The sequence below is a fragment of the Apaloderma vittatum genome, unplaced genomic scaffold, assembly GCF_000703405.1.
Source record: "Apaloderma vittatum isolate BGI_N311 unplaced genomic scaffold, ASM70340v1 scaffold20840, whole genome shotgun sequence".
Taxonomy (NCBI): domain Eukaryota; kingdom Metazoa; phylum Chordata; class Aves; order Trogoniformes; family Trogonidae; genus Apaloderma; species Apaloderma vittatum.
In genome coordinates, this window is record NW_009695277.1 from 1 (window position 1) to 23,061 (window position 23,061).

A 23,061-nucleotide genomic window follows, 5' to 3' on the forward strand; every position below is an offset into this window, starting at 1 on the left:
GGCCCGCAGCCGGCGGGATTGGCCTCGACCGCAACAGGCTTTTGTCTAAGTGGGTGCACCAACACCATTTAGATGCTAATGTGATATAAGCTCGCTGTTTTGTACTAGAACTTGACTGCATCTCAGGAATGTGGCCCGTCTGGTTTTACGTTGGTTTCGGCATTAAAAGGGCCTACTGTAATTCATGTCTGCCAATCGATTAAGGCTGCAGTCTTCTGTGTTACGGCTTTGATGTGCCAAAGGAAATGGTTGGGGTTGGTGGAGAATTACATACTCCTTTTTGGTTCTCCCAGCTCTTACTTGCTCATCTGTATGCTTTTTGTTTGCCATCTGCGATTAGGGAATAAAGTAAATTTGCTACATGAAGCCATATGTGGCATTAGCTTTACTGACAGAGTTGAACCTTTTATTTCTGTTGATGTTTGTGATATGGTAGGGCAACTAAATTCTGTATTGTTCCTTTCTACCTCTCAGGCAAATGTGGAGTATATGTCTGCATTTTTGCTGGAGATGTGACAGTTTTATGTTGTTAGGCTATTTTCTGGTTCAGTGGAATACATATTCTGGTTCATGTTTTAGAGGCGGTGAGTAAATGAATAACCTAGGCATAACAGGGACATATTCTAATAAATGTAAGTTCTAGTTGCTGCATCTTAGCAACGATTTGCTGTATTTGTGCAGAAAAAAAAAAAGGGATACATATATGGTGCAAACATGAATTTGAAAAGCAGCCCAGGAGATAAGATTTTTTTTGTAGCTCTATTTTGTACATGAACACAGGGCTTAGCAGATTCTTTGTGGTGTACCCTACGTATTTTTATTGTAAAACAAAACAGTATTTTTTTTTCTTTCTTGGAAACACATACATTCTTAACTTTTTTTTTAATGTATTGAATAATTTTTTTCAAGATTTCATTATTGTATTAGGTAAAATGTGTGGAGGGAGCAAGGGGCGGGGAACTGTAAATCTACTTGGATGCAGCTAGCAATTACTTCAGCAGATGAAACAAAATATGCAAATACCTCCTGAGCACTCTAAGGTTGATCTCTCAGACACTGACTGTCTGTATGCCTAGCCAAAAAAGGACATAGGATAATTAGATTTTGAAGGACCATGTGCTGTTGCTACAGAGAGAAATATTAAAATGCAAGACAGCAGACTACCACATGGCACAATTGATTTTTATGGTAGCTCATGTTAAAATGCTCTCTTTTTATATTGCCTTTTAGGTTACCTAGGGTGAAACAGAATTACAGGCTTGGAGACTCTGGAAAAGCTCAGCATCAGCATTTGAGGTAAAAATGAACATACTGAAGTAATCTTGAGAGTGTCCTTGTTAACTTCATGGAACTCAGTGGAGTGGAGATTTTCATCAAGATCCATTTTGTATTTAAGTTTTCAGTATTGATTTTTTAAAATTTGACTTCAGAAGCTCTCTTTTTAGGTCTGGGAAAACTCATGCTTTAGGTAAATATATCTTGTAAATTTCTTTATTTTAGAGCTTCGAGAACATTGTAGATCTCCTTAAGTATAGTATTTTAATTTTTACATTATAGTGCTTTAGAATGGCTAATATCTAAGAAATTATGTCACATTTTTCCTAATTTTACTTGTATGGCTAAATATATTTTTATGCAAATCACCATCTCAATTGCACAGTGTTTTTTTTATTAAAAACCACATGTTAATATACATAGGAAGAAATGCTTTTTTGTGTGTTTACTCTGCTAAATACATCTTCAGGTTGAAGTACTTTAAAGAAGTTTTAATTCCAAATTTATTTTTTTAAATGTTTAATTCAAGTGAAATGAAAATACATGTGCAGTCTGATTATACAGAACATAGCAAAATTATGTCTAACGTAATACTATGGTGTTTCTCACATGAACCAGTTATTAATGTTAGTCTTAGTAACCTGTAAATAAGATTAGGGAAGTAGGCTTTCCTTACACATTTAGATTACCAAAAATTAGCTTTTAAATCACTCTTTTAAATTCCTAATACTAAACAAAAATAATCTTCAGGATAGAATAAATAGTCAGCAAGTTATAGTGTAGGGTTGACATACTGAAATATTTATAAGCAACTGAATTACCACTATTAACCCTATTGTAGTCCCTTTTCAAACCATTTTTGTAATAATGTTCATGGGGTTTGTTGTTGTTTTTAAGAGCCGAAGCTTGCAAATTATGTGATTAATCTACGCGCTGATATCATGATGTCAAAATGCAGTTCGGGAAGCATAAACACAGAGACTGCGGAAATTAAAACGGTAAGGCTATGCTTTATAATATGGGAGAAGCAGGTTTTTTATGTATCACTTCACTGTAATCTCCTGTAATTTAAAGCTTCTTCAGGAACTTAGAGTAAAGGAACTTCCATGTGTAAGGCTATGGAAATTTACTGGGAATTTTTTTGGAAAGAATAATACAAGTAGGTCATTTATTTTAGCAGTTGCATAGCTAAAAAAAAGATGTTTGTCATGAAACACATGCTTTGTTATTTCTTAGGAAGAATATGATTAGGAATGTTTTGTTGTTTGTTGTTTTTTTTAAACAGGGCTGTGTGTGTTGAAATACTTATTGTGAACTTTATATTGAGCTGTGATTGTGTTTCTGGAAGACAGTGAAGTTTTTTTAAGTTGGAAAGCGAGGAGATATAAAGGACTGGAATTAGAATTCAATTTGTATGTTCTACATAGGAGATACCAAGTAAATGGTGAGGAAAGTAAATGACAGTTAAATTATTACGGCCTTAGTTTCAAGAGTATGTTTTAGTTTCAAATAGGAGTTCAGCAAAAACGAGAAAAGAGGCTGTTCGATTAAAACTACGTACAAGAAAAAGTTATATGTAATTTGATAACATGGGAAATACAAATGTATCCTATTGCACTGGTTCTCACCATGCCTTGCATCTTAGGTGCCATATGCTTCATGTTTTATCTTTTGTCCTCTGCATTAAGGAGGTAAAAGAAGAGGAATCTGCATAGCACCAGCTCTGCACCACTGGTTAAGCAGCTGCATAGCTAGGACTGTTGCACAGGGCCTTATACACAGCATTTTAAAATATGAAATTCTTCCAGAATCTGGTTGTGTGTCTGTATTTGTTGAAGGAAAAGCATTTCTAAACTTATATTCTGAATGCCTCATGGTGGTCACTATAGATATGCTAGAAACCTGATTTTTTCTGTTCACTTTCTATTTCTCTACTGGCAAATGCCCTACAGACCATGTATGCAGGTACTTTGTGGTATAATCCTGTTGCTTCAGACACTGTGAGAATGTCCAGCAGCATAACTTCCTTGGTGAGAACTCTGTCTTTCTGGCTCTGTTGGTAGAGCTAGATTAATGGCAACAGAAGGTGTTTATTGCGCTTCTGCTTCAGATCCAGTTTTGATTCTGCCAGGGAGTGAGCGCCAAATGAAGGGCTTCGGGACTTTTGCATTTTTCCAAGTCTGTGTTTTGTTGTACTCCATCTCTCTCCTATATGCAGACATTTAGGAGGAGTCTGCCAGGAATTGCAGCTGTTAAGTGCACTGTATTACTGGTAGAAATGCTTCAGAAACAGCTCATTCAAAATGTACTGCCTCAGTGTAATCTAACTTGTCTAACAACAGAAATGAGCCTTTGCTGCTTTGGTGTGTCTTAGTGTGCTATTATAGAGCAATGTTCTGCTTGTGCTGTTAGATGGTTCTGTATCAAATATAAAACAAATAGTTCAAGATGAACATTCACAGTGAATATTGAGAATTGTGTGAGGGAACCATTTATGCATTCTGTTTGTGTTCTTGAAAGGTATCTGAATTATGATATATTGTGTGGTTTTTTTCCTTTTAAGAATATCGTAAGACCCAATACAAAGACTACTGTTAGGCAGTGTTTGTTGTGAAGGTCTTTGAAGGATAACAGATAAGGAGTGCTTTGTGCAGCTGTGTTATATGTTAAATACAGATGAATCAAATATCTGTTATATTATGCTTATTAAATAATATTGTTTAGAGTATTTCCTTACCTTAAACATTCTGGACCAAATGATGTTAGAAATTTTGAGTTGGGAGTAGAAATATCAAGGCTTAGTTCTCAAAATCTTAGATACTGACTGCTAGCTTATCCCGTGAAAATGAGGCTTTTTCACTTGGTTCCGAGATGTGTGTTTTCTCAGGGTGTTTTTTTTTCCCCCCCCAAATAAAAACTGAGTGGGTGTCTTTTGGTTTTGTTGTTGTTGGGTGGTTTGTTTTTTTTTTAAGTTCTGTAAGAGAACTGAAGTTACAGGAGTAATATTCTCAAAATATGCATTTGTGTAATGCTTATGGACTATCACAGGGAAGGTCAAATACTTTTTAAAAGTATACATTTAAAAGCAAGTTTAGAAACCAGATGATGTAGGAATCCTATATCTTCATCTTTACTTGAGCAAAACCAATTCTTGATACTGAATTTTTGTAGTATAAGAAGTCAATTTACTGAGACTTCTGCACTTGTTGGTATAGAACATCCTCAATGAATATTTTGCATTTTGTGATTTAACATTTACATTCATTTTTACAATGTATTTTACATTTGTAATAATTTACAGTAATAAATTTTTCTTCTTAATAGGAGATAGTTGTAGATTTGTGTTAACTTGGTATGAATATAACACATACTGTCCACAGAGTGGTAGTGGTGGTAAAAACTTGAAATAGGCATCCCCATGGCTTTAGTCTCTTCTGTGTTTACTTCAGAGTGTTATTCTGTAAATTTTTTTAAACAGTCCTTGGAGCAAGACTAGATAGATACAGGATGTCTTATTCCAGGTGAGTGTCCTACTTTGTTTGACATCTATTTGTTAGTGTTTCCTTGAAGCGCGTGGTTTTTGTGTACCGAGGGACTGCTTCAACTTGAATATAGTCTCGTGAGTGAAAGAGCTGCATCGCAGTTCCGGAACTATTGTAGACTGGAAGAAACAGCTGTTAAGTGTTGCTGGCTGTTCAGTCCCAATCTTGTGCCCTTCTGAAAAAAAGTTCTTTAAACGGCAGAGCAAGGAGTTGGTTTTAGCTCTGCGGTTGCTGTCTGAATCAACTTGTGGAATTTGCCCTTAAAACTATGAAGACTGATGGCCATAGAAGTGAACCTTTCAGCATTAGTTTAGTAGAAGAGTAAAGTTTGGTTATGGTGCTGCTTTGTCCAGCTTCTGTAACTTAGTCTGAAGGAGGACTTGTTTCCTTCCTGTGTTTCTCCCTCCAAATTCAGCTTCAGCAAGTGCTTGCAGTTTCTTTTTCTGTCAGTTTTCAAAATAACATAGTGGATAAAGATGGAACATCTAAGAAAGTATCTTTGTTACTCACAGTGGATAAGCAAGACTGATTTATTTTCTTCCTGCTCCCCTGTTAGCTAGTTTCGATTACCTAGGTTCAGTTTACTTCTGTCCACAAATTTTTAAGAACTTATATCTCAAATATTTTTGACTTAAAACCTGTTTTTCAAGTAGATGTGGGATTTTTTTGTTTTGTCTTCTTTTTATTTCTAGATGGTCCTGTGTTGCTTTTCTTCTATTGAAGAATTTGATAATTTTGCCTGTTGTTGAAATTTACAATTACTTCATTGCTCCCATAATAACACTGATGTTGATCTTGTCAGATCTTACATACTCTCAGTACAAATAATGCAAATGCAGGCCAGCGCTAGGAAGATTTAGGAGAGCAGGAATTGGCATTGATGGCCTAGGGAGGAGGAGAACTTTTTTTTACTTGAGTCAGCATACAGTGAGAGGGAATTTAAGCTATTTCAAGTGTATTATGTCTCATGCAAACTTAACTGTTATTTAGCTAATTAATCATGCAACTTATTGTGGCTAAATTCTCCTTTTTTTTGGTCAGGTAGCAGGGTAATAATGGTGTGGTTAACAGTGGCAGGCAGTGTTGTTTTACTTGTACTTACTTGTCCTTACAAATATGCATGTACTTCTTCCTTTGCACTTCAAAGGGTTTTTGTCAAGACTGCTTTTTGATCTCGATGAGGTGATTGTACTGTAGGGCAGATGTTTCGTGACAATACACAGAAACCAAAATCGTAGTTTTAGAGTACATGTTGTTTAACAACTCTTCCAGATCAAGCTAGAGCCAAACATAAGAATAATGAATCTTGTGTGAATCTGCAAGAAGAGTGATTGTGTAATTCAAATGTTTGCCTTCTCTTTATTTTACAAGATACACTTGAGACAGAAAATGGGAGAGAATTGGTTTGATCTCCTGTTAGAGCTTCCCATAGTTATGAAATATTAGTAAAATTAGTAAATCAATGCTTGGACATGGCTGAAACCATAATATTTAGCTTAAATATGTGACTATATATAACAAAGAGCTACAAAGTTTGGTTTTTTAGTTGAAAACTGTTATATAAAACTTCATCTTGGTACAAATATAAATTAATACTTTTAAAAAAATATACTGCTTTATTTGTAATCTCTCAAAGTATTTATTTCTGTAACCATTAGTGGTTCCTATTTTTTATTATCTATTCATATGGTATTATTCTCAGTTTTTTCTTCCCTACTGCACATTTGCAAAACTTAACCAGCTTTCCTGCTATGTAGAAATACAGGGGTATTTCAATGTAATAGGATGAAAATTGGGTTTTCCTCATGTATTTCTAATGAATAATTAAATTTGAAAGCATTGCTGATTTTATGCATTTCTGATTCCGAAGTTGATGCTAGAGTGAATATAGAGCATGTAGAAATTTTGAGTAAAACTAACTGTTGAATATTTTGTTGAATAGGATATGTTGAATTGGATAGGATTTGAAGGTGGACAAGAATTCAAAATGTCTTAGATTTCATGCTATCTGTTTGTATTGTACTACAACAATCTTTTGGTATATTATCATGCCTTAATCAGTTTCCCTGGGCAAGGGAAGATTTGATTTTTTATTTTTTTGTAATATTGTTATTTTTTCATGTCGATCATTCCTGACAACAAGCGTTTTTAAAAAGCCCCAGTGATGAGGACTCTTAGTAGGAAACTGTTTTCCAGTGCATAATTGTCCTCAAGTTATGAATGGTTTGTTGATCGGTTAGAATATCTTTCTGAAAATAGGTGGTTAACCTCATAGGGTCTCTTTCTCCATTAGTCCTTATCAGTCATTAGCAATTATTTATAATAACTCTTGCCAATTTCCTAAACAGATAACCTTAACCTTTTGTAGTTCTTGTTCTTTTCCCTATGATTAAAGTTCTGTTGCTTGTGTGTATGTAAAGCTTTAAGTGGTCATAGGGACTTTCTAACTAGAAAGAAAAATGGGACATGTGATTCTTCTTTATGGCTATGTTCTAGAAAATATTTTTTCTTTCTTGAAGTAAAACAGCTTTGCTTCTTTACATTTGTTCTTAAAGATATTTTAAAGGGGAGCATAAATGGAACTTTATTCTGAAATGTATGTGCATAAATCCAAATGCCTAGAATGATCTTTGCCCTGTAAAGTACAGCTTCGAATTTCTTTGATACTCTTATAAACTCTTTCAGTGGAAGAGTGAACATTTTAGGCTGAAAATTTAGCGCTTACTGGAAGTAAAATCAAGTCATGTCCTTTTCTCTTTTTGTTTTATGTTGTGACTGTCTAATACTGTTGCTTTTTCTTCTCATAGTAGGCTGTGCTGGAACAAAAATGCAATGAAAGAAACACTGGATGAATGAATGAAAAGCCCTGCTTTGCAATCCCTCAGCATGGCGGGACTGCAGCTCATGACCCCTGCTTCCTCCCCAATGGGTCCATTTTTTGGACTACCATGGCAACAAGAAGCAATTCATGATAACATTTACACGCCAAGAAAATATCAGGTACCTTGTGATAACACTGACACAGTAATGTCAGAAAAAAAGTATATTCAAATCCATTTACTTGTATAGAAAAAGAATCAGAGGAACTGGAGAATGTGCAGTGTTGCACATCTACGCATGCCTCTCACAGCTCCACCTGTTGGGAGTTAGTTGTGCCTCTTTTTCTTGAGCTTGGCCTTATTCTACATTTGGAATATTTCCCCCATTCCCTCTTCTCAGTTTGGTCTAACAAGCAGAACACCTTTTAAACTGAGTTATTTTCTTGCTACTCCCTGCAAAATGCTGTTACGGACAAATACAGTAAAAGTTACATTGCGTTTCAATCATGTGCATGCAGCTGTGTCTCCTTCCCTCTCTGGCCTTCCATCTTCTACATGGGAAATGCTGAGTTTTTTGGTTCACATGCTGGTCAAAGCAGTTCAGTAATGTCAAAAATCCCATCAGGGCATACTGATTTTTATTTTGTTAAGGAAACCTATTTCAGTTCTCTTTGAAATGCAGAGGTGCCTGAAAGCTAGCAGTTGGTTAGTGTTGCTTAAAGCTTAGAACACATTGATCTAATATCCTTGCATATTTGGTTATAACGTATACTGTTAGATTTCAAAGCTCTAGCTTTCTAAATCTAAAGCTCTAGCTTTTAAATCTAACTTCACACAATATATCTAGCAACAGAATCATCTGTTAACGAGATTTAGTTAGAAACTAGCTGCTTAAAATAACAATTGTGATACTAAAGGATTCTGAATTTAGAAGATAGGCTATATATAGCCCATATTAATAAGATATATACGTAATATATATATAATATGTATTAATAGACAATACATTGTTATGGAAGAGACTTGTTCTATGACACTGGAAGAATTTCTAGAGATACTACTGACTTGTCTGTAGATTATTTACAACTTGTTATTTTCTTGGTCAGCTTTTTCACTGTATTGCTGCAAGTAAGGACTTTATTTTTTTAAATCTAGGTTGAACTGCTTGAAGCAGCTTTGGATCATAATACAATAGTCTGCTTAAACACTGGCTCAGGGAAGACTTTTATTGCAGTACTACTCACTAAAGAGCTGTCCTATCAGATCAGGGGAGATTTCAATAAAAATGGAAAAAGAACTGTGTTCTTGGTCAACTCAGGTAAGACGAAAAGTATATTAAGTTCTTAAACATGCTGCTAATATTTCCATGGAATACTCCTTAAAAAAAAGTTACGTGAAATCGAAGTTGGGATAAATTTTGTATAAGGTCTTCAACAGCAAGAATGCTAAACTGGCTAAAGAATGTGATGCCTTTCATCTTTTACTTATAATCCATTTAATACAACTGTTTTGTGACATTTCCTGTTCCTTGTTTAAAATTAAGACATTAGTAACTAAATTGCACTTAAATTGCACGATCTGTTGCCTTGGATTGTTTTTTACAGGGAGGCAGTTACTGTATACTTCTAGTTTAATGTTAAGTCTAAGGTGAAGGTCATGTGATGCAGCATGTGCCACACATCTTGAAAATCAGTGTATGAAAAGATCTTTATTGATGGAGGATTTTTTTTGGAACTTTTTTTCTTAAGCAAATCAAGTTGTTCAACAAGTGTCAGCTGTCAGGACACATTCGGATCTTAAAGTGGGAGAGTATTCAAGTTTAGAGATAACTGAATCATGGACAAAAGAGAAGTGGAGTCAGGAATTCTCTAAGCATCAGGTAATGTATTAAGTATAAACTGTAAATATAAGCAGAGTCTACAGTAAGCTAAGCTTGATCAGAACTGATAATTTCTTCCAATTATACATTAACTCACCATATTGGTCTTATTTTTATGTGAATTTTGATGTAAAATATGTATATAGGACTTTTCAGGTTGTTTTTAAAAAGCTATCATTTTAATCCTTGGTTTCCAGTCTCCTTGACTTGTGGTTCGTCATGATGATGGTTGCACAAGAAATTTTGAGTGCGCATATTGTACTTCAAATGGCATTAAAAACTGTTTAAATATTAGATAGTAAAAAAGATGATAAAACTTAATGTTCTCGGGGTATGTAGCACAGTCTTTTTGGCATGTATTTTTTCTGTCTTTCTGGGTAAACTATTTCTGTATAGTTGTCTTTTTAGATGGAAGATCATTAGATTTCATGGTTGCATTTTCCTTGGGGGTTCTTGGACCCTTTCTGTTCCCTTTTTTCCATGCCAACCTAATTATCTTTCAATAATGCAAATATTTGTAGGTTTTGGTTGTTTTCTATCCAGTGTTTAGTAGTGGTCTATGACATACATCTGAGGAACTCTGACAAGTAAAGGTGTTTCTATACTTAGTGGGGTTCAAAGTTAGTGTAAAAATAGCGTATAATTTTATCAAGGAACCCAACATTTAATCTGTGATAATGTGCAAGAAATGAGTTCTACTTTGAAAAGAGTTTGATAACATCCTGCTTTTCTGTTACAGTGACAGGGGGTTATGAGTTTATGAAGAATTACCTTTTTTACCAGAGAAATGATGATGGGACATGCTAAAATGTTACGGATTTAATGACATTTGTTCTGTGTAGTCTGGCTGGTGTTGATATCCTCTGTTGGGGTATTTTTTGTTGTTCTTTTCCTTGGTTTGTTTTTTTTTTCTCTAGGCACATAACTGGAGATTTATATAAAACCTTCGGATAGGTTACTTCTGTCAAATAGAGAATGTTTTAGTCTCTTTTGTCCTTACCTGCTGAATGTAGATCAGCAGGTGTCAGTGTCTGTAATACCGTCTATCAAGACCTGCAGAACACTTTCCTGCTTCACCTTGACCTGAGGCAGCTTGCACTTTTCTTGTACTGACACTTGTGGGAATTTTTTTTTTCTTTTGTTTTTTTTTTTTCTTTCAATCTAGGTTCTGGTTATGACGTGTCATGTTGCTTTGACTGTTTTGAGAAATGAATATTTATCCCTGTCAAATATTAATCTTCTGGTGTTTGATGAGTGCCATCTTGCAATCCAGGATCACCCGTACCGTGAAATTATGAAGGTGGGTTTTCATTGTGTGAATGTTCTAATACGTGGTTGAGGAAGAGGAGGCAGGTGGAAGGGTTGGAGAAGTGGGAACCATTTAAGGCAGCTTTTTGTACCAAGGAAAAATTTCAGTGGAACCCTATTTTTAGCATGTTCTGGGACTATGAAATTACTGTAATGATTAAGACTTCAGTGCTATTATGAGATAGACAAATAATGTATTTACTGCATTTTACAGTGGAGATTAAAGAAAAATCTGTCATTAACAGAGAAAAGAAGCAAAATTTGTGGAATTGGAGGAATTTTGTAAATTCATTGATAAAATATTTGAGTTTGGGAATAGGATGCACTAACTGGTTTTTCTTATTTTTAAAATACTGATTTCTAAAAATGCTTGTAGGGCTCTTTTGGGATATTCTTGGCTCCATGTAGTATTTGGCTTATACACTACAAAACCTCTGTATAACAGATGTCTTTCCAAGTCTCTCTTCAAGTTTAACCAGAGCATGTCGTGTGAAAGTATTATGATATGTGTTGTAAATGTGGCAAGGATAATTGGTGCAATGCTCACTGTGGTAATTTCTTCATGTTTTTCCACATTGTAAATATTTTACCCTTGTTAAATGTTGACTCGGTTTCTAGTTTAACTTCCAGTCAATAAAATAGAAAATAATAATTCAATGTTTGGTTCCTTTTCTAACACCTGCTCTAGAAGCACTAGTTTCAAACTGGGCATCTAACTTTGCAGTCTGCTACCTTGATGGTAGATTTGCAATGAGGTATTTCATTTTGATTTACTTCTCAGATCTGTGAGAATTATCCATCGTGCCCTCGAATTTTGGGATTAACAGCTTCCATTTTAAATGGGAAATGTGATCCTGCAGAATTAGAAGAGAAGATCCAGAAACTGGAGAAAATTTTAAAGAGCAATGCTGAAACTGCAACTGATTTGGTGGTCTTAGACAGGTATGTTGCAAAATTATGACAGTTAAATTGATGCCTGCTTTTTCATTTTGGACAGAGGAATAAGCTAGTAGAAGTATTTCCTCTTAAATTTTAGGAGAGCCTGTGTGTGATGCATTTGCTTCTATTTAGGGTGGGGAAGGGATGTTAAATTGCTTTTTGAGTCACCAAGTGTTGAAGTACATCTTTCTCTAATGTTTGGTCAAAGACTGATTTGCCTTAATGTTCAGAGTTTTGTATAATTAATATTCAGAGTTTCTCTAGTTGTTAAAAAGTGTTTGGAGAATAACTGGTTCATGTTCAATGTTTGCCATAATGTTGCAGCATTTTTCTAAATTAAGTAACATCCAGAGTACAAGATGAGAAGTTGTGTGATTTCTTTTGTTATTATGTTTTCTTTAAATGAATAGCTTCGATTTAGAGGCTGATGAAAAACAGAAGGAGATATGAGAAAGCAGTAAAAGCAACATTCAGTAGCAGAGCAAGTGGATATTTTCATTTTATTGCTGAATGTTGAATCCTGTGAATGATGATTTGTTGTAGATGAGAGTTAGTGTGAAATGAATCCTATATAGCATATTTTCTTAGACCAGCTATACTGTGTTGTATGAACTGAGTTTCAGACAAAGTCAGAGATTATTATTGCATATTCTGGAACAGGTGTGAAGTGTGTATATATAGACCTAAATTGACATTATGTGCATTGTATTTGTTTGGTGTATCAAAAGAATGCTCTCTGGAAAAACAAGAGTGAAGATGGTGGTCAAGTAAATTCAATTTGTTTTGCGTCAAATTTTCCAGTACTTGATATGAAAGTAGTGATATTAACCTTTTTAGGGAGTGTATTGAAAAGAGCAGTATTTTATAATGAAATATTTGGAGTGATGGAGTTTCTTTTAAAGTGTTCAACTGTGTAACTATTCATCATTACTGCTTCGTGGTGGAGAAAGAAATGTATTGCAATATGCTTTTATATTGCTGTATAGCCTTAACAAACTGTGATAGCTCTGACTTTCAGAAGCTGTGTTTAACTTGTTCTTTGCCCTCAATTAAGATATGCTTCTCAGCCGTGTGAGATTGTTGTAGACTGTGGACCATATACTGACAAAAGTGGGTTGTATGGAAGATTATTAAAGGAATTGGATGAAGCGCTTGCTTTTCTAAATGACTGCAACATATCTGTACATTCAAAAGAAAGAGATTCTACCTTAATTTCTAAGCAGGTAAGGACATTAAGCTATGTGAAATACCTGGGGAATAGAAATCTTCCTACTGGTTTGGTTTTTTTTTTTTTTGATGTGTGTTGCGTTACAGAAACTTCATAAGCTAGCTGTCCTTGAGCAAAAAGACTTCTGGCTTCTGCACTCACTAACAGTGCAGGCCTTTCCGTAAATGGATGGGACCTGAACGTCAGCCATTGATGCAGTTTTCATGTAGTTTAAGATTTAAATTTGCTCAATAGTAAAATAATTCTATACCTTGATATTGTGAGTTCCTATTTCTGAAGTCAAGAATCTAACATCTTTGCCATCTCACATGATCTTTGAATAATTTGGTACAGAAGAGAAAGTAATATCTCAGGAAGTATTTGGAAAAACTATAGCCAAGTGTATTAAAAGATAGTAAAATAAGAATTCAGGCAAAAATTCCAGCCATAAATCTACAGTTTATCTTAGAACAGCCTTGAACTAGAGCCATACCTTGCTGGAATGGAATTTGAACCTCAAGCTTGCTACTGACTTTCTATATGTGTTTGCTCCTATGTTGTCATGTGGGATGGCATAGTGGAGAAGGCACGGTGTATTGAGCACGGACCTGCCACACGTGGGGTCCAGGTAGCATTTTTTTCCCTCTTGGCCTTTGTGGTTCAAACTTGCCTCCTGAGGTAGAACCGCATAGGTATGTAAATCTTTAAAAAGTCACTAGAGAGTCATTTTTATATAGTTGTCCTTGAGAAAATTGGAGAAAGAGCTTCTTGATTCAGCCTGAAGTATTCCAGTTTCTTTTAACATTCTTAGAAACCCAGCATTCTGACACTGTCCAGAAGACCATTGTTTGGTCTGGTGAAAGGATGATACATAAGGCAGCCCATCACAGCTGCATGGGAAAAGGAAGTCCTGGTTACTTTGGTCCTAAATGAAGAAGTAACAGGCCAAAATATATAAGGAAATGCTGGCAGCTGGGAGCAATCCCCAGGAATTGTATAGTCTGGAAGAGTGGATTAGCTGCTATGCACATCACCCTCTAGTTTTCTGATCCTGTAGCTTACCAAGAAGATAGAGGCACCCACAGTAAGGAAATTGGTTTTCAGCCTGAGGTGCCTTTTGTCTTGGCACTGGAAAGCATCAAGCCTCTATGTGCAGTTACAATTAGTTTGATAATTTTTGCCCTTAATTAAGTCTTAAGGCTATCAAACTTCAGAGAGAGTAGTGTAAAGAGTTTGATAACCTGTTCTTCCTCATAGAAGGGAAGGAGGAGAAATTAAAGCAGCAGCTGAAAACTGTATCGTTCTGACTGCTGGTGTAGTTCTATTTAGTTCTGCTGTTGTAATAGTACTTCCAAATCCTGAGTCTTTTAAATAGTGTTACCAATGTACCTCATTTCGGGATTCCTAGTTTGTTATTTGACCACTCGACTCTTCAGGAGGAAACAACACGCTGTCGGGTAAGATGTTGATGGTACTCAGGTGCCTGTGCTGTGCTCTAAGAGAAGAGATAGTTATCTCTGGTTTTCATGTTCCACTCACACATACAAACTCCTATTTTTTTTTTTTTTCCTTTGGGAGGCTAGACTTGCTAAGATTACCCTGAGGCCACTGTACAAATGTCTAGTTAGATACTTTTGAAACCATGGCAAGTAGCAGTAACAAAATAAAGTAAAAATGCCCAGTATAGCATCTATTTTATTAGTTCTGTGTTCAATATAAATGGTAATAATTTCTACTTTGTTTACCTAGCTGCCTCAATAAGTATTCTTTTTTTTTAGCATAATTATCTTAAGATAAACTGCAGATTATGATTCCACAAAATTGTAAAATACTCTTTTAACTTGTTGGGGTTTTTTGAGATTCAGAAATGTACGAAGTCCAAAGTTTAGTTGCAGGAGTTTGAGGGGGAAACTGTATTGGTTAGAAACATCAAAGTTCATAACGTCACCTAAATAGCAAAAGTAGACTTCTAAATATTTCTATAGTAGAACAGTTGTCATAATCCTTACAAAGATTGTGCTATATGAGAAACAAGATCCCAGTCTTAAATGAATAGTTCATGAATGTACTCTTTGAACTGATATTTGAATTCATGTGTTGTAGATATTGTCAGACTGTCGAGCTGTGTTGGTTGTTCTGGGACCCTGGTGTGCAGATAAGGTAGCTGGAATGATGGTGAGAGAGCTACAGAAGTATATCAAACACGAACAAGAGGAGCTGCACAGGAAATTTTTATTGTTTACAGACACTTTCCTAAGGAAAATACATGCACTCTGTGAAGAGCACTTCTCGCCTGCCTCACTTGACCTGAAATTTGTAACCCCAAAAGTAATAAAGCTGCTCGAAATCTTGCGCAAATATAAACCATATGAACGGCAGCAGTTTGAAAGTGTTGAATGGTATAACAATAGGAATCAGGATAATTATGTATCTTGGAGTGATTCTGAAGATGATGATGAGGATGAAGAAATTGAGGAGAAAGAGAAGCCAGAGACTAATTTCCCATCTCCCTTTACTAATATTTTATGTGGAATTATTTTTGTGGAAAGAAGATACACAGCAGTTGTTCTAAATAGGTAAAGCTTTTTATTTAAAAAAAAATAATTTAAAAAAAAGCAAAAAGGCAGACTGCCAGCACATGGATGTTAATATCATGAATATGTAGGGGATTGCCTTGTATTTTCACAACTCTTATTTTAAAGTTGGGTTAGGAGATTATACCAGATCTGCATAAAGAATAACAAAAAATAATCCAGACTGTGTATATGGGGTGGATGGGAAGAGCATGTGTCTTTGAAAATTGTACTCAAGGGCTTGTTGGACCCGAGTTTGAAATTTGATTTCTGTTGAAGGCAAAATGTGAAATACTGTAATTTACCTCTAAAATACTCATATACTGATGTGTCTTTATCAGTCTTTATATTTGCAATGGATGCTGGAAACTTTTCTAAACTGAGTGCAATACTTCTGGAAATTTTACCATTACCTTATTAAATTACATTATAATATGATCCAAGTCTACAGAAAATGAAATTTGCCCATGCCCAAATATCTCTTAAGGTTTACTAGTAGTACTTCAACAGTTGGTGTTTATAAAATACCTGTTCATTTGAACACTAAGCACTTCCTTGAAGTTTCCACCAAGAAAAATGAGACCTCTGGAATATTTGCCAAGATACGCTTTATGATACTCTAGTTTCTTATCAGTTCTTATTCCTGAATGTGACCTGTGTTACTTATACATAACACTAATTGTTAAATGCTATTTGCCACAAACCATGAATGACGTCTGATTTATTCAAGTATCTTGATTTTGGGATTTTATTAGGGTTGGTTTGGGGTTTTTTTGATGGTATGCTCTATGTCCAGTGCAATTTGTTTATTGCATTCTGGATACCTCTCAATCTGATCCTTCTGTTGCCTATTTGCCTGAGTCAGTAGTTTGAGTGCATAATGTATTCTTTGCTCGGCAGACTTGCTTCTGGTTTTTTTGAACTTCATCTTTTTTCTTTGCATTTTTTTGTATTTTTAAATATGTTTACATAAATATGTAATATGAGGCAGTCTAAGCTATTCAGTGAAATGAATGTGTTCTGTTAATAATCCTGCCTAAACGATATTAAGTGATTCTGATAAATTTATTGTGAATGTGATTTGAATTATACTCTTCTTCCACCCTGCATTCTTGTAAACTGATTTATGCACTATGTTATACCCTATGAACCTGACAAAATATGATGTCCAGATCATATAGGTAACCAAATTCTGGCATCTTTAAGCTTTAGGCATCTTTCATGTAGGTAACTGGCAGAAAAAAAACCCACAATAACGTAAGTGTGTCTTATCCACTTCAGAGAGCTTGCTAGCAGACTCTCAAAATGTTCCTTTACCTGATGTAACACATCTGGTCTCAAAATACCTGGGTGATGAGCAGAGCTGAGCTGTTGGAATGAAGACTGAAAGCCCTCAGGGGACAGCCTCACTGTAGGCTCACTTCGTTGAGTGGATTTAGTTCAAGAGCCTCTGCTGATTGTAGCTGTACTTACGCTGTGGAAAGACAGTCTCCAGAATAAGGAAATCACGAGTGTTTGAATTAGTATGTCAAAACCACTCAAGCTTCCAGTAATCCAGCGTGGGTTGTTACACAGAGCTAAGTTAAAGCAGAAGTATAATTTTTCTTAAAATGTATTTGATATGGTAGTATTTAGAGACTAGAATCACATTTTATGAAGTCCATGATGACTAAGGAAGGGCATAATTCATGGCATGTGTTGTGCTTTCTGAAAGAAATAGGTAAGAATTTTCTGTGAAGCAGTTAAGAGCTAAACTCTCTAACTGGAGATCTTTTAGGGATAGCCACTGCACAGATTGTAAATACTACAAGTTAAACAAAATGAAAGCCAACTTTTATTATTACGCACAACTGATGCAGTAGCTCACTCACTGTTTTCTTTGGTGTATACAGTAGAGTTCTAGTGCCTTTCAGTTCCTTAAAGTTATCTTAACTTGAATGTTTTTAAAAGAAAACATTTCCTAAAGCCTGGTTTTTTTCCTTCAGTTTTTGTTGTGGTGCCTCTTAGCACCCTTAGAGAGGGGTCTGAAAGCGGAAGGTTCTGTATCTGTTTGAAAACAACACCTGCTACCACTATTAATACTTTTTTTTAACCACAAACTTGAAGTCTTAAATGTTTCTGAAGAGCTTGCCAAAGTTGTGCACAGGGAAGTGTTTATTCAGATGTTTTAATTGTTAATTTCTGTAATATGTGAGATATAGTAAGAATGTTTGAAATGCTTGTTAGCTACTGAAGCTATTTGACTTGACAGAAATGCCATGTGGAAAAAGAAATTGAAAAACTACAATTAGGGGTTTTGTCCAATTATTAACCCATACTTTTGTAGTATGTCTGTCTCGAGCCTAGACTACATACCAAAATGTGAATCCGTTTTAGCCTTGAACTAACAAGTCACAAGCGTTTTAGTACAGGAGGATCTTTCTAGTCTGTTTAAGGATAACAAGCTGTCTGCCTCTTCTCTTCTCCTGCTTATACTTCCTGTCCATTCTAGTTTGACAAGGAAGTCTTGAAGGTATTTTATGTTTCCATACGTCTTGTTTAAAACAGTGACCAGGTAAAGGGGAGAGATTTCAGTAGTTTTCACAAGGGAGAACTTTGCCATTTTTGGTCTAATTTAGCAGCAGCTCGCTGGGCATGCAGCTGAGGACTGACACAGCACCTGTCTCCTTACACGCGAGGCAGAACTGCTAGAGGTGTAATTGGGAAAGTTGGAGTTACTGTTGGAGCTATACAGGGATTGTCCTCTGGATCTGAGGAACACCTGGTAGTGGGCATGATGGATGCGCTATGAGTGAGGTGGAACCGCAGTGGCTATAGTGAGACTTGGAAGGGATGTCATTTTTTGTGTATTATCCCTTGATTTTTATTGGTTCTGTTGCTCAAAACCCTGTTATGATTCAGAAATCCCAGGTTCTGTCCATGCTGGAAAGAGATCAGCTAAGGATGCTACAGCATAATTACTTTGATTTCACAGTGTAATTATGTTGTTAAATCTATAAATAGTACTTCTAGTTTTTACATGAGCAATCTTTTACCTTGTCTGTGAAATCAAAATGCTGCAAAAGCCACCCTTTTTTGCTTCTGTAACCTAAAGAAGAATGTAAGGCAATAAACTGAGGGCATGGATGTTCCTCATATCCCTGTTCAGTGTTCCTTTTAAAGAATTGGATTAAATCCTCCAATCATAGATACATTTGGGTTAATTTCAAAAGTAGTAAACAGCTCGGTGGGTAGGCTGATCATCCCTCTTTAGAAAAACAGGTCAATGTTTTGTTAGTATACCCAAGCAGAATATGTATTTTAATATTAAGGAGAATAACAATCTATGTTTTAATGTAAAAAAAAATAATAACTTATACTGAGAAAACGTACTTTGTTGAGGAAGCAGTTATAAGTCTTTCTGCAGAAATCAGTTGTAATTTGCAGAAAGTGAGATTAACTGAACCTGTTCCAAGTAGGGTGCTGTAGCAACAGGAAGCCTTAGTGTAGTAGGTTGGTTTAAAAATACCTGGTTTTACCATGACAGGTGTGAAATTCATGTGCAGCATGCACACTCATGCTGTGTATGCAGTCTGTTTTATTATCCTTACAGAAGCTTTCACTAGAACTAGCGTTTTTAGAGAAGGCTAAGGTCAGTTTATGTGTTAGCATGGCTTAATTGTCACGCATTTTTATTTTCATGTAGATCTTGCAAGCAAAAGACTGTCTTCATTTTCTGGATTGTGTGACTTCTAAAAGCATATGTAATATGTTCTAGGTTGATAAAAGAAGCTGGCAAGCAAGATCTGGAGCTGGCTTACATCAGTAGCAATTTTATAACTGGACATGGCATTGGCAAGAACCAGCCTCGTAACAAGCAGATGGAAGTAGAATTCAGAAAACAGGAAGAGGTAACTTCAGGAAGAATAATTGAAACTAGCAGTACCTTCAGAATCTTTTGTTTTCTTAATTTAAGTGTGTGTGTGTGTGTGTCTTTAAAAACAAAAGAAGTTTACAGGCAGAGTCTGGGGAGCAGTCATTGAAAGTTCAGGGAATACCCTTGGTTTAACAGATATGCATGCTTATTGGAGGTACAGATGTTCTTTTTTTTATTAAAAAAAAAGTAACATTTGGAGACATTGGTATGTCAGATTACACAAACAAAACTTCATGTAATATCATGGTTGTCTCTAGTCAGATCATCAACTGTCTAATTTTTCTGCATTTGATTAGTAGTAATACAGTAATATTGTAAAGAAAATGAAGGGTCATGACATTTTCAGACAGTTAAGCTGATTTTAATATTTATCTGCTAAAAGTGAGTTTTGTAAATCATTACATAATACAACCATAAACCCCCATGATTTTGACCTCATCTAAAACATGTGAAGTATTTTGAAAGCACACGCATTTATGCCTCACCTGTGGCTGGACTGTCCTTCTGACCAAATCCCAATAAAACTTTTTGCGGTATTGTTTAATAAATAGTATAAATATCAGAAGTAGAAAGTGCTCCACCCCTAGAGGACATTTCAGCCTCAGAAATTGTTGGAAAAGATGCTGTTGTGAAAGAAGGTAATTTTTTTTTGTTTTTTTTAATACTACAGCTGCAAAATTGTAAAAAAAATAGGTGGGATCCTCTCCATTGCTAGTGACTGTAATAGCTTCTTGCACTCATATAATTCCACATACCAGATTTTAGTCTGCCTGTTAGGATAAATAATCTTGCTGTGTTTCTGAAAAGATTTTTTTGGTAATGGTTTTATATCTGCATATATAGACAAGTTTTTGGAATGTCTGATTCACCCTTCATGTTTTCATTGGCTTTTGATGAGTCTTATGATGGAAACAGATCTCAGACTAATCTCTTAAATTTGTCTTCATTACTTTTGCAGGTTCTTAGAAAATTTCGAGCACATGAGACCAATCTACTTATTGCTACTAGTATTGTAGAAGAGGGTGTTGACATACCAAAATGCAACTTGGTGGTGCGTTTTGATTTGCCCACAGAATACCGTTCCTATGTACAGTCAAAAGGAAGAGCTAGAGCACCAATTTCCAATTATATCATGTTAGCAGATACAGACAAAATCAAAGGGTTTGAAGAAGATCTTAAGACATACAAAGCAATTGAGAAGGTAGGAGGTCAAAAGAATGTACCTGTTTTTATTAAATGTATCGTAGTATTTTTAAAGGGAAAAATCTCTCATATTCTCTTCTTGAAATGTTAAGATCCTCAGAAACAAGTGCTCAAAATCTGTTGATACCAATGAAACTGAAACTGAACCCATTGTTGATGATGATGATATATTTCCACCCTATGTGTTGAGGCCAGATGAGAATAGTCCAAGAGTTACTATTAACACTGCTATTGGACACATAAATAGGTAAGAGACATACTCGCTTTTTACTATTTCGCTTTGAATAAAAGGTTTTTTACTCAATCTCAGAATATGAAAGTATAGCTGGGGCATTGTACACATTTCCTCTTGGGAATCTTGATAGGATTTTCTATCCTGAAGAATGTGGTCACAGGAGTTTGAAGAGCTACTTTGGTTTTCGTTTGTTCGTCCTACAGAGATTCTAGCTTGGATAATAAATGTAGTGCTGTTGATTCCTGTTTAATTAAAAGCTGCTCTGAAAACATTCAGTTTCAAAGCGTGTGGTGAGATCATTCTGGGCGTTGGTTGGTTTGTTTTTTGCATGCTAGTTTTTTTTAAATGAATAAAAAACCGAGTTGTTAAAACTGTGGTAAAATCTTCTAGTTCTTACATTCATGTGTATAATAGCAATCTGTTGTCATGTATAAAACCAAAAACGTAGTAAGCTCAACATAATACAAGTCTACAGGACAAGATGGTGTGCTTCCAAGGGAGCTAGTCAAACACCATCTTTGTAAGGCCATGGCAGCTAGAGGAGGTCCTCAGTGACAAGAAAAGGTAAATGTTACAATGCTTCAAAAACGGCAAGGAAAACGATTCAGGGAGCTACCGACTAGTCTGTTTTACCCTAGCTATATGGGCTGTTGTGGACCAAGTCATTGTGGAAGCGGTTTCCAAGCACAAAGGAAAAGGGGGTTGGCAGCAGCCGATAGAGTTGTACTGAAGGCAGTTTTTCCCTCACAAACGTTGTCGTCTCCTGTGTGATGAAGTGATTGGGTCTGTGAACAAGGGCAAGGCAGTGAATGTCATTTACTTTAAGCATTTGATACATTTGCCCTAGCAGCTTAGTAGCAGAAATCTTGAAGTGCGGACCATTTCAGTGAACTGCCCGGTGCATAAAACTTGGCAGAGCAGCCGAATTTGAAGGGTCTGATGGTAGATGGTAGAAGGGTAGCTGGCAGCTGGTTCTATGTGGGATTACTCCAGGGCCATTAGGACGCCCTATATTGTTAAACATCAACACGTTTGCATTTGACATGAAGTTGAGAGAGGTGGGCATGAGTACAGGGGAGGAAAGGCTGAGGTTCAGAGGGGGAGACCATGACACATGGGAGGAATAGAACAACAGTAAGCTCAGGAGATTAGACAAAAGCAAATTTAAACTCTGGGACATTAGATTTTTGTCTTGTGCACCATTACAACCGTGAAGCTATCTGACTGGAGACTAGCTTTGTAGTAAAGGAGTTCTGCTCAGTGGTAAGTTGAATATGGGTCATTGTGCCCTTGCAATCCTGAAATCATCCTCTCTGCTCTTTACAGCAGTAAGGCAATGTACCACTGAAATGTGTTTAAGTTTCAATTTGTAGGTTTTGATCGTTTGTAAAATCTTTTGTTAATGCAGGTACTGTGCTAGATTACCGAGTGATCCATTTACACACCTAGCTCCCAAGTGTAAAACCCGAGAACTACCTGATCATACGTTTTACTCTACTCTCTACCTGCCAATCAACTCACCTCTTCGAGCTTCAATTGTTGTACGTATTTGGGGAGAGAAAAGTGTGGAAATAAGTGCATATGTTTGTATAGTTATGTCTGTGCCTTTTCTAGAGTTAGTTTCATTGTTGTTAATGAAAATCCCTTTTCCTTTAACTGTATTGTGCTTTGTAACTATGTTTAGATCACTGTTTGTTCTGTTATAATCTCTTTCCAAGCAGTTACTGTTAATGCCAAAGGCAAGAATATTTAGATATTCTTCCCTTGTTTTTTCCCACATTGATGTATCAGTTGTAGGAAAACATCCTTTATTGGTTTTGATCAATAGTGTGCTGAGTTCTAGTAATTTTGGCTTCTATGGAAAAGCAACATAAGCCTGAATATCTTCACAAAACTATCATCTATGTATTTTTTTTAAGTTTTGCTTACTTAATATATTTTTGTTAAATTAATCTTACTAAACACGTATTAAGTAATGTGCTAATCAACCAGAGGTTTTAAGAATGATTTAAATGTTTATAGGGTCCTCCAATGAGTTGTGCAAGACTGGCTGAGAGAGTCGTAGCTCTTATTTGCTGTGAAAAACTGCACAAAATTGGTAAGAACTGGTAAAATAACACCTTTTCGGTAACGAATATAATTGGGAAATTGAACATGGTACAGAT

At 35.7% G+C, this 23,061-nt stretch overlaps 1 protein-coding gene across 2 annotated transcripts in view; it reads left to right on the forward strand.

The window, feature by feature from the left end:
* The first annotated feature begins 1,228 nt into the window (after positions 1–1,228).
* DICER1 (dicer 1, ribonuclease type III) overlaps positions 1,229–23,061 on the forward strand; it is a 42,864-nt gene continuing 21,031 nt past the window's right edge. Inside the window, exons 1-14 of one of the 2 annotated variants that reach the window (XM_009870849.1) lie at positions 1,229–1,296; positions 2,173–2,273; positions 7,625–7,817; positions 8,792–8,954; positions 9,385–9,515; positions 10,681–10,815; positions 11,605–11,765; positions 12,817–12,985; positions 15,073–15,545; positions 19,300–19,432; positions 20,417–20,659; positions 20,754–20,908; positions 22,305–22,437; positions 22,919–22,994. In XM_009870849.1, coding sequence (XP_009869151.1) covers positions 7,674–7,817; positions 8,792–8,954; positions 9,385–9,515; positions 10,681–10,815; positions 11,605–11,765; positions 12,817–12,985; positions 15,073–15,545; positions 19,300–19,432; positions 20,417–20,659; positions 20,754–20,908; positions 22,305–22,437; positions 22,919–22,994 — 2,116 coding nt within the window. In that variant the 5' untranslated portion in view covers positions 1,229–1,296; positions 2,173–2,273; positions 7,625–7,673. The remainder of the gene's footprint in view (positions 1,297–2,172; positions 2,274–7,624; positions 7,818–8,791; positions 8,955–9,384; positions 9,516–10,680; positions 10,816–11,604; positions 11,766–12,816; positions 12,986–15,072; positions 15,546–19,299; positions 19,433–20,416; positions 20,660–20,753; positions 20,909–22,304; positions 22,438–22,918; positions 22,995–23,061) is intronic. The other variant, XM_009870842.1, reaches the window with a different exon arrangement.